This window comes from Temnothorax longispinosus, chromosome 9 (genome assembly GCF_030848805.1).
Source record: "Temnothorax longispinosus isolate EJ_2023e chromosome 9, Tlon_JGU_v1, whole genome shotgun sequence".
In the NCBI taxonomy this organism is placed as follows: Eukaryota; Metazoa; Arthropoda; class Insecta; order Hymenoptera; family Formicidae; genus Temnothorax; species Temnothorax longispinosus.
The window spans coordinates 19,863,455-19,875,293 of NC_092366.1; the positions used below are offsets into that span (position 1 = coordinate 19,863,455).

An 11,839-nucleotide genomic window follows, 5' to 3' on the forward strand; every position below is an offset into this window, starting at 1 on the left:
AATTTGCGCGCGTACATACGCACGCACGTTCCGCCGGCGGAATGACGTCACTGGTTACACCAATAAACAGGACCCATATTTCGCTAGAAAACGTGTATGTTCCACGGTGCCCGTACGTCGCGTTTTGAGCTAACGCAGAATGCGATTTGTCGGACGCGCGCGGTATGTCCTCGGGAGACAAACATCGTTAAAAATGGAGGAGCCTTCGGCGAATTAAACTCGTATAATTAAACGAGAAAATTTCATTTACCAAGTTAAGGTCAAAACAACTCTACTTCCATAGAATATTGATATACAAGTTGCAATTACCGAGATATTGAATGTTAAAAATTGCGAGGCTGGGCCGAAAATCGAGATCAACAATTTCCTCGAACACCAGGTACATCCCGTCGCGAGATGGAAAACGAGAAAAGGCGAGGGAGTAAATTGAAAACGTGCAATTAGTGACGCTGACAGATAAACTGAGACAATACGCCGGTGCATTTTATGCCCACCCCCGCACTGATTTCGCCTCTAATTATAGCGCGAGGCCGCGGCAAAGGATTTTTCATTAAGACTTCGGAATCGGAGGCGCAAGTAGCACGATAATATCTATACAAAACGTAATTAAAATTTGACAGAAAGCAATTAAAGGCTATAAGCGTTTGCCTCATTAATATCGATGCGAAAACAACGCGACAAAATGGGTGCAGAATTTATCGACGCGTAATAATATATTCGTAAACCAGGCTACGATCATGAATGAACCTCAAGTCCTGTATAACTATATCTATTTACTTATGAGTACGTTTCGCAACGCTTCCTCGCACGAGCTCGCCAGATATATGATTCACCATGATGCATCTCGGCATCATTAGTAATCGGTCCTAATCTTATCTTATTCTAATCTTAGGACGTGAATGGAACGAACGATTTGTCCCATTGACATTCTAATCTTCGAAATGCTTGTACGTACTATAGCTTCTGTAATTATTCATGATATTCTTTCTTAGGAACAAAAGCTCGTTATAAATACAGTAACTCCCGTACATCTGTGCCGATGACACATTTATAACGTACATTTGCTCTCAAACTGTGTCCGAAACGCTTTTTCGTCTAAAAAAAAAAAGAAAAAAATTCATTAGGTGGGAAACCAGAAATAAATATGTCCCTGATGTGAGAGATGTGGCTCGACTGAACGAATGTATAAAATGCCGTTGGAATACCGCGTTCCCAAATTATCCCTCGTGTCGTCCGTGCGCTTCTAGCTTGAAAAAAAAAAAATATCTGGCGATAGACTTTCCCTGTCGACTGAAAATGTCATGGCTCTCATGTCCCGCAGCCCGAGGGACGTTGACACGTGGCAACAGTATGTGTCCTGGCAAATATCGGATCTCCCGACGTCAGGTCCCCCTTCTCCCCGACAGATAGCCCCGAATGCATACGGGGGGGGGGGGGCAGGAAAGAGAGAAAAAAGCCCGCTATCTGATTTATTTTTCCAGCTCTGTCTCCAGCGGATCGCGGCGTCGCCGCCGTCTATTTCGGTGGAAATATTTTTGGCGCGCGAGATTCAACGTTACATATCATTTGCGTGTCCCCCGTCACATTTCGGGGTTTTTTTTTTTAAATCGAGAAGTTTTCTCTCTCGATCCAGCGCGCGATTGACAAGCAAACGAGGAGGACGCCGCTGTCGCGCGCGTCATCTCGGCCGCGTCCCAAAGCGTTGACGTCACCGATGATGAAACGCCGACGTCAGATGATATCTGATGTCGACGCCGGCAATTATGCGCCTCGAAGCGTTCCGGCGTGCACTGAAAGAACTGACGTCGGATGAACGATCGGGCATTACCCTTCCGCAATAAGGAGGAACACGCTTGTTGCGCCGTTCTTCCGGCTTTACGTCGCGTCCAATTTCCTGCATGCCCGGTCGATTTAAAAAGCCGGCCGGCGCGGCGCAGCGCGGCGCTCCATTCGCGCGTCGAACGCGTGCGGGCGTCGAGACGAAAAATCGTCTCTTTAATCCTTTAAGCCGAGATAAACTTAGAAGAAAGCCTCAAATTATTATCTCGCGAAACTCGTAAGTTAATTTCTCTGATTTAACTAGGCGGAAAATTTTGCTCTTTCCGGCAACGGACTTTCGTCGGGGAACAACGCGAATCGGTTTCCGGATGTTGCGTCAAAGGTAATCGTGGAATTGCGATCTCGATGATTCTTGCACGCGAGACGAAGAACTTTGACATAATTGGCCTGATTTGGCACGCATTTAAAAAAGTTAGGTATAGATCAATAAAGAAGAGAGAGAGAAAAAAAAGAAGCGTACAAGGCACAACTCCTCACCAATCATAGATCTATAGCTCATGAAATATCTAACGCGATGGTATACTTCGCGGTGTCGTCGATATAATCGCGGTCGGTCGCCGAGTTGCGTGCACTATTTCTGACGGATAATTTCCCGACAATATTTATGCGGCTTGACAAAGTTATTCTTCCCGTGTTTCAGAACTCTCTCTCAGAGCTAAAGTCTGTGCGCGCAGTTCCTTTCAACTACTACTACATTATAGTTATGTTTCGTTGTTTTTCCACGACGATTCCTTCTGATTTGAGCGATATCGGACTTTAAGCGAGCAACGTGACAATTAAGATACGTGACACTTTAATAAATTTGCAACGGACATAATCGATATATTATAATTGTTACATTTCTTTCGCTCGTTAGATTTTGTATCTCAATATAACTCGCAACAGGGGTGTTTTACATCCTCTCTTGTATAGTTATTGTTCTGATACCGGTATTCACACGGCACTCATGTTGAATATACAAGTCACCAGATCCAAATCAAATAGCTGGCTACTTGTTTATCTCTTCTGCCTGACCTGTTTCCGCGAAATGAGCGATAGAACGTTATTTTTACAGTAACTTAAATTTAATTTAAATGATAAAGCTCTGCAAAAAAAGACTATTTGATAAAATATTGGAAAATTCATAATTATTCAATTATTCAACATAAATGGTAATTTAATAGATCCCTAAAGGATTATATAAATCGACTCATTGTCAGATTAATAAAGCATCTAATTTTACGATTGAATTATGTGTCCTACGCTGAATAAAATTGTGAGCAAGAATTTTGGCTGTCAGCTGTCTTTTTTTTTAATTTTTCAAGCTCCAAAATAGCAGATGGGGGTCTGCTGGTTCCATCCACCTACGATTTCTCGTTATAACATTTTAACGAGCATATACATATCGCTCGTATACGGTTTTATTTCCGGCCGAACGCATGTGTATTTCGGAATCGAGAACGAGTAAAGAGAGTAAAACGACGTACCGAGCAGCAGGAGCTTGATGTCCTTCGCCGCCTGGATGCCATCCTCCTTGAGATTCTTCTCGATCTGCTTGCTGCGAGCCAGAGCGGCTCGCTCTTCCGCGGACATGGCACAGCCCATCTTGCTACACGTTGCCTTTACAAATGCCACCCTCACGCACTTGCTCTCTCACTAGCGGCTGCTAAACGGCGCGGCCAGGTAACGGCCCCGTCGCCCCGAAGAGGGTGAAACGACCTCCCGGCGCAACTTCTTCTCCTCCAGCACCACCACCTCCCTCTTCTTTCCTCCGCCTCGTTAATCCCGTTCTCCTCGTCGCACTTTACACTTCCCGCGGCCGCGGCCGTCGCCGTCGTCACCGCAACAACCGATACCACCACCGTCACCACAACCACCGTAAACACTTTCGCCACCGATACCACTGACACCACTACCGTCACCGGCACTACCTCCTTCACCGGCTTCACCGTCTCCTCCGCCGCCGCCTCCTCCTCCTCCTCCTCCGCCACCACCACCGCCGTCCTCCTCCTCGTCCTCGTCTTCGTCGTCTTCGTCTTCGTCGTCACCGATGGCAACCTTACTGGCGGCAACCGGCACCGAGTGGTCCCCTAACTACCTGGGCGACCGCAGCCACCCGTACGCGACCCCAACCACCGCCACACTTGCGCCGATTTAGCCGCGCGATTCAGCTACGCCTGCAAGCAGAAAGGGAGTAATCAGATAAATCCCGTTATCCTGCCCGAGAAGCACGAGGCTTCGTCAATAACTCGAATGTATATAGCGATCTGCCCAAATTTTCCAATATGCAGCAAAATGCGCTATACACTGTTAAATTCGTAGTGTCAAATTATATTCAATTTCAGTCATTTTTAACCATTTCTATGTCACCACTGGTCAATATGTCGTTAATTTAACTAAACTAACGAAGTTAAAATAATATTATTTTTATTGTTAAAATAATAAATTTCGACACACAATAGTTAAAAATAACCAAATGTTATTTAAGGTATATTGGTTTAAATTTTATTCTTTGTATTTAACAGTGTACGGCATGAATTGGTAGACGCATAATAGATTTTTGAGAAATTTTACACTTTGACGTTAAAAAAAATTTATTCCGAGTCTCAGATATATATATCTCGCGGATATATTTTCAATATAAAACCAAACTAAATTAGAAAAATAGTAGTTGATTCTGTATCGCGTATTGTTACATGCGATTCATTAACGATTAGAATAATTGATTACGTGTAACCGAGTCTTCGGATTAGATCGCCGATATCGGCGCATTGTTTAATCAATTTTTGTCTCAACTACAAACGTATGTTTACGCCGAGAAATACGAGGAAGAAACAGACAACACTCGTTTTCGCTTTTCCAGCCAAGTATACGATCACGACTTGGCAGATCGCCCGTGTTTGATACGTTGAAAGGTTCTCGACCAATCGTCGCTGATAACGTCGTTGTTCGTCGTATCTCGTTATTATTCCTCGGCGCGAGCCGGGTAATAATTTTATTAGGCTGGCGTATCTCGTAACCGCACTCGATGTGATTTAAGACCTTGTCACCGAGCGTGAATCCGATCTAATGTCATTAGCCATGGTAAATGAAAGATCGAGTTTCACAATAATGAAAGAGAAAATGACAAATCAAAATAGACCAAACTCGCAACCCCTCTTTCATCAATATTATTTTTATATTGTTAAATAAAGACGTGTTTTTCGTAGTTGACCCAGGCACATAAAGAAAAAAGGGCCTAAAAATATTACGTACTTGAATTCCGAAAAAAAAGAACAATATATACATTCCTGTAAAAGAATTCCTATAAAGAGAATCCTTTAAGAAATACTATTATATAATTTTATTTAGTTTGTAAATAACTAGTAGAATAATTCTCGGTTGGTTAGACGTGATAGTGGAATAGGTTCACGTTCAGTCAGCCTAGTTAACGCAACTCGCAGAGGAATTTCGTTGCGTAGAAAGACGACGAATTATAACGAAACAGAAATGAAATTGTGGGCCTTGACGAGCTATTTAAGAAAACTCAATCCAAGTTTCCTTCCCCAGTTTCCGAGAACAAACCTAACTTAACCGTCGAGTGGAAAGAGTGAAAAGCAAAATGCTAAATTAGATTCTCGATTTAATTGCAATTAGATTCGGACGGCAATTTAATAAAGATATGATTGTAATTTTCATGGATCAAAACAAAATATGTTGAAATCTGAAAATCTTATAAAATGCTAATAACGCTATTAACAATAAATTAAATCGTAATAAAATTTATCAACTTCCACAACGCGAATGTTTCAAGTAAAGTGACGTCGAAAACATTAACCCTTAAATACCACACCTCTCAAGAATCTCGTAAATGACACATGGGGTCTAAAAGACCCCAGCATGAAAAATGTCTCCTTACTCATTGATTTTTTGATATTTAGTTATGAAAATTATTTTCAATGTTGTTCAAGGCTTAGAAAAGAGAATAAAATGCTTATATTGTTAAAATTTCAATTTCAACATAGTATAAAAAATTAAGTAAACTGAGTACTGCTAAGTGTTACAACCGGGTAGGTCAATCACTCAACTATCATCAATGGGAACATGAGCTCCATTTTTGGAGGGAACATTTGAAAATATATCATTGTAAAGGGTCTGGGGTCCGCTGGACCCGGGTGGCATTTAAGGGTTAAAATACCGAATGTGCAAAAATTAACAAAAATTCAAATCGCAACAGAATTGCAACACTGCGTTAAAAACAACATTTGCAAAAATTACACGATCAAAGAAATTATTTCATCGCCCTCGGGGAATCTGGGTGTATAAACTCAATAAGATATCGATACCTTTGTTCCGCTTCGGAACGAGGGTATAAAACGGTCTGCCTTAAAAGTATCATGTCTCCGCAAACAATTTTAATAACAACGCCGTTAGCTTTTCGCCGGCTCTCGCTGGGGCGCACGGTGTGTATACACCACCGCGAAATCGAAGCTCATCGAGATCGTTCCGGTTGCGCGACAGCTGAATTTTTAACTAGCGGGAAAACCCAGCCGCGAAGCCGCCGGGGGAAACGTCCATGGTTTATTCGTTTGTCGGATTGCACGTACATCTTCGCCAAGCACGGCATTACGTGGAAACACACCGGCGTACGATCAATAAAATGCAACGACCTGATATAATGGAAGCGATACGCGTCGCGCTTCATAAAATACCATCGCCGGCATAGTAAGGCTAAAATACGTTAAGCAGACGTGACTCGCGGAAAAAAAAATCAAGTCGGACGGGAGCCGGTGAATCCTAGGATCTTCGATTCGTCGAGTTCCTCGCGATTTCATCATCCCCGGCCTTTTATTTCCGCCCACCCCTCTTGCCTTTTAAGTTAATAATTTATGTAACACGAAAAGGATCTCTCGCGCGGTACGCGAAGTGAACTTCCAACATTTTAGCCAAAATTCTGTTCTTACTTATTACGAATATATTTTATTTTATTCTGAACGATTAGATCGTTATTTAAAGTTACTCAACCCGAAACACAGCGAAACACAGAATATTTCATTTCGTAACGTAGACTTTTTATCGCCCGCACAACCTCGAATGGTTCTTTCGCGTTCAGTAGCGCGCAGTAGTTTTAATGCGGCAGGAAAGAAAGGGCACGGAGTCCTCAAGCAAATGCACAAGTGGCTCTTAATTGCAAACTTCTTTTTCCGCGTTTCTTTTCACGTAATTTCTGAATAATTAATAGCGCCCTTGCCATCGTAATATGTATTTTGAAAACGCTGTAAGACGAACCTTTTAATTCAATTTTACATATTGCGGTGAAAAATTTGATTTAATTCATTATTTATGTTACAGAAATATAACTATTTATCGTGTTTAATGTTACAAGAGAGAGAAAGAGAGAGAATATAGTTATTTCTATTTATAGTCATTTAATGTTACAAACAATTGAAATTAGATCCCTGACTGACAACGTCGATTAATCACCAGGAGATAAAAGCGGCATAATATCACATTTATTATAAATTTCGAAAATGTTCCGGTAAGGACAATTTCCGACAATTTAGCCATGATTATTTTCGAACGATTTAAGATTTAACGCAACAGCGATACGGCGCGAAACTTTCTATTGATTATGATCACGCGATGATATTCCCGATTGCATCTGAAACCTAAAACCGCATAAAAAAATGCAGACGCTTCATCTCGCGTACGTAAGGCGAAGGGGAAATTAAAATACGTTCTGCAAGAATCGCCGTTGCGTTTTATCGAGAAATCGTATTTCCTTTTTACGTCCCGGGGACTGGAAATATCCCTCCTCCGTGACTCGGACGAAAACACGTTGACCCACGTGTATCGCGTATATTGCACAATTTTATCGCGTATCGTGAGCGACGTATCGCGCTACTCTCCAATATATACGTTCTGCGCAGCGCGCTGGAGCTTGAAATCATAAAATGAAATTGTTCGATCGTTTATCTCGTTACATGCTCTTTCCATCGATATATTTTTCGTACAGAGAACACACGATATTAGCTAACGCGCGAACAAAATGTAAGCAAATGTAAGCAATTACAAGAGCCTTGAAATTTTTTAAAGCGCAAGTATACCTCGAAGAAACCGTAATTACTTTCTTCACTGATCTTGAAAAAAGACTCGTATCCATCTTCGAGAGAAAAGAGACAGATCGCCATTCTTTCTAGTACTGTCCCCTTTAATAGCGAATTTGGACGCTTGCACTAGTGCACACTGAGTGCGCACTAAGGCTTGTTCTTAATCAATTGTTATATTTACAGATCATCTTAAATACTTATTAGTCTGTAAAATGATTTGTACAGCATCCATATAGATATTACAGATTGTTTTATTGGCTAAAAAGTTTTTAAATGTGTATTTAAGCGACTTTAAATATAAGAATTAGATTATAAACAAGCCTTAGTGCGCACTCAGTGTGCACTAGTGCAAGCGCCCGAATTCGCTATAAGGTGCGGATACCAAATACACCAGATTAAATAATTTTCAATCCTTTTATTAAGTAACCATTGAACACCATTCTATACTGAACGAATCTTTTCGAAAAGGCATCGATGCGATCGTATAATTTGAATTGCTATTATACATACATTTACTGTCCCGAACAATTATCGTTCGGACAAGAACAAGGGGAAGTAATTAAACAACGATAAAGTGCCCGCGTACGACTCGCGCTCGGTTAATCCGCCAACCGCCACCCTTTATCGAACTCTTATCGCGAGACGAGTAAGTACGTTTCGCACTTTCGAAGCACCCTTTCCCTTTTTTTTTCAATTTTCACCCCCTAGCAGTTAACGGGGTGAATCGAGCGCGTCAGTGTGCAGCGGTCGCGCGTACTCCGAAAGAACGAACCCCCGCCCTCTCACTCTTTCTCTCTCTCCGCCTCTCGGCCCCTTTTCTCTCTCCCTCTCACGGAGCAGCTCTCGCCAGGGGTAGCTCTCGACGGTGTCACCGCGAGCGCACGCACAAACGGGCGCTCTCCCCGGCGAGATCCGTCGATACGAATCGAAACCGCTTTACGTGTTACGCACCTCCTTACGCGTATCCTGGAGTGACGTCGGGATTCTCTCTCGTCGTCTCTCTGTCTCTCTCTGTCTTTTTGTCTTCTCTGTACCACCGACACCCTCTTTTTCTGTTTCTCTCTCTCTCTCTCTCCCCCGTTCTTCCCGGAGTAGTTTTTTCACTTGGTTCAGGCTATTTGATCGATATTCCGGGAGAACGGCTTCCAGCAGGAGCACGGTCGGCGGTCCCGTTGCCGCTCGGCCCGACCGGGATCCGGGAGGAGGAGGAGCGGCTTAGGCGAGGCTCGCGAGCCGCGCGCGAGAGAGAGAGAGAGGGACTCTCGTCAACCCGGCAGCGACGACGACAACGACGGCGACGGCGACGATGATGATGCTGGCGGCGAGCACTCGCGGCGCGAGCGAGCGAGCGAGCGAGGCGTGCGTATGCGCGAGCGACAGATACGGCTCGTTATCGCGTCGTCTCTCGCTCTCCGTCGGCGGCGGCGACGGCGGCGGCCGCTCTCCCTCCGGCCTCTGACGGCTCTCCGTCTACGTCTCTACGTCCGTCCGCGTTTCGTCCTCCCGTTCGTTCTTGTCAGACGAGAGTCGCCGATTCCCCGACCGAGCGCGTCGGCTCCGCGGCACCTCGGCGCGCCGGGTGTCTCGGTTGCTCGCGACCGAATGACGTCGACGTCGATAACGACGGCGACGGCGACGGCGACCGATCGCGAGGAGAGATCGGATGACGGCGACGCGACGACGACGACGTCGGCGGCTGCCGGCGGCTACAGTCTCCGCCGAGGATGCGACCCGCGTGAAAACTCGCGCGACCCCCGCGACTCCGTCGTCCGTCACCTTTTTCCGTGTGATGAAAAAAACGGGGGAACGCTCGAGGGGGAGAACACAGGGCCGCTCCGCGCCCTTGGTTCGCTCTCCCGGAGTCCCGTGCGTAACGACCGTGGGGGGGAGGAGGGGGGGCTCGCTCGCTCGCGCGTTATCCCGGAATCTCGGATGGGGGATTGAAACCCGCGGGATCCCCGGCAGCTGTGTGCTCCGCGATAGTCGCACTTGTCTTGACAGCGGCGACGAGCTGGACGCGTACTGGCGGCGGAGGTACGAGCGTCGATCGGGGCGACCTCTCGCCCCACCCGACTCCGTCGCCGCCGCCGCCGCCACCACCGCCTCCACCGCCGCCGCCGCCGCTACCGCCACCGCCGCCACGGCGCGCGGCGCGGCGGAGGGGACGTCGATCGATCCCGGGACCAGCCGGCCCCCGACGCGCGATGAGACGAGAAGCGTCGCGAGAGACGACCGGCGATCGCTCGACCCCTGACCTCGGTCTCGAAAACGTCGTCCTGGCGACATCTAATGGCACACGGCGTCGCGACGCTGCTCCCCCCCAGCTCGAGGGGTAGCTCGGGGCGCATTACGGGACGGAAACGCCGCCGCTTTATGCTTTCATTCATTTTTATTAGATCGGCGTGAAAACATTTCAGCGATATTGAAATAAAATTATCACAATTATTATATAGGCTTTGATATACCCTTTATTTTATCTAGGTGGAAAGCTCTTTTCATTCCCTTTTCAGAAAACTCGAATTTTAACTCCATTGATTTAGTTAAAATTGTTAAATTAACATATTGAGTAGGAGCAGTAACGACCTATGAGAATGTAATTAAAAATAACTTAAATTGAGTACAATTTAACAGTACGAATTTAACAATGAAGTGCTTTTACTTCTGGTATTGCAAGAGAGCTGGATTTTATAATTGGCTGTGGTTTATCTACACTGTTAAATATTAAAGAATGAAATTTAAACCAATACCCTGAATTGAATTAAATAACATTTTGTTACTTTCAACTGCTATGCGTGTGTGTCTAAAATTATTATTTTAATTACACAAAACAATATTATTTTAACTCCATTGATTTACCGTTAGTTAAATTAACATTGTTTTAGATAAATTAATTAACGACATATTGAGTAGCAGTATTGGCGACCTATTGGAACGGTTAAAATTAAAAATGACTCCAATTGAATATATAATTTGACACTGCGAATTCAACAGCGTACAGAAAACAGATTGACACGAATCAATTAATTGAATCCAAAAGGTCTCGAACGTCGAGAGAGGAAATGTCACGCGGAAAAAATTATTGAGATACATCCTCTTCACGCAAGACACTCAAAAATTGATACTCCTCGTGATACACAATCATTTTTTTTATTGCTAATAACTCGACAAAAATGTTTTACAAAATTGCCCCTACAAAGATAAAGAAATAGTCAGACTTACCTTAACACATTATAACTTACGCGCCGCGACGACGATCGATCGTCGCCTTTGAATTTCACATATCACGACATTAGAGTGTACCGAAGTAAGAATATAACAATATCCTAAAGATCATCTCAACCCGAATGACGCACGCAATGATTTACGCAGCTCGCACAAGTAAGTGATATACAGCTTGCTTTATTACAGGATAATCCGTTAACGACTCTATAAACGTATAATCGCTGGGTAGCGCGCGAATGGTATTTGTATTTTTAATAATCGCGCAAAATCGTACAATGCTGCCTTACACAATAAAAATCGTACGACGTTTGGCGGATTTCCATCCTCGATCTCTAATATAAATCGATTTTTTTTTTTTTTTTTTTTTTTTTTATTGTATTTATCTTCATTGCACGTCGCTCGAAGTAGGGACCAAACGCGATTAAAATTTCACTCGGCTCGATCCACCGAGCGCGGCCAGCTTAATCCGCGATTATCTCCGTTATCTCATTTAAGCGAGAAAGATATATATGGATTTGGCAATTAAAGCCCTCCGGGACAGAGTGGACCGTTGGAAAAATCGCCGAATCAGGGCCTCGTCTACGCTCGAGCCACGTCAAAATCCACGTCTCGTCGTAATTACACACCGAACTTCGATCCCCGCGTTTAAGGGATTCGACGCCTCTCCGTCAAGCCGTCGCTCGCGTGTGCTTTACTTATTCACACCGTAC

At 44.4% G+C, this 11,839-nt stretch overlaps 1 protein-coding gene across 1 annotated transcript in view; it reads right to left on the reverse strand.

The window, feature by feature from the left end:
- The window catches only part of Galphao (G protein alpha o subunit), a 33,082-nt gene extending 23,133 nt beyond the window's left edge, over positions 1-9,949 (reverse strand). Inside the window, exons 1-2 of the mRNA XM_071787296.1 lie at positions 8,859-9,949; positions 3,306-3,995 (exon numbers count right to left, since the gene is read on the reverse strand). Coding sequence (XP_071643397.1) covers positions 3,306-3,423 — 118 coding nt within the window. The 5' untranslated portion in view covers positions 3,424-3,995; positions 8,859-9,949. The remainder of the gene's footprint in view (positions 1-3,305; positions 3,996-8,858) is intronic.
- Between the last annotated feature and the right edge of the window lie 1,890 nt (positions 9,950-11,839).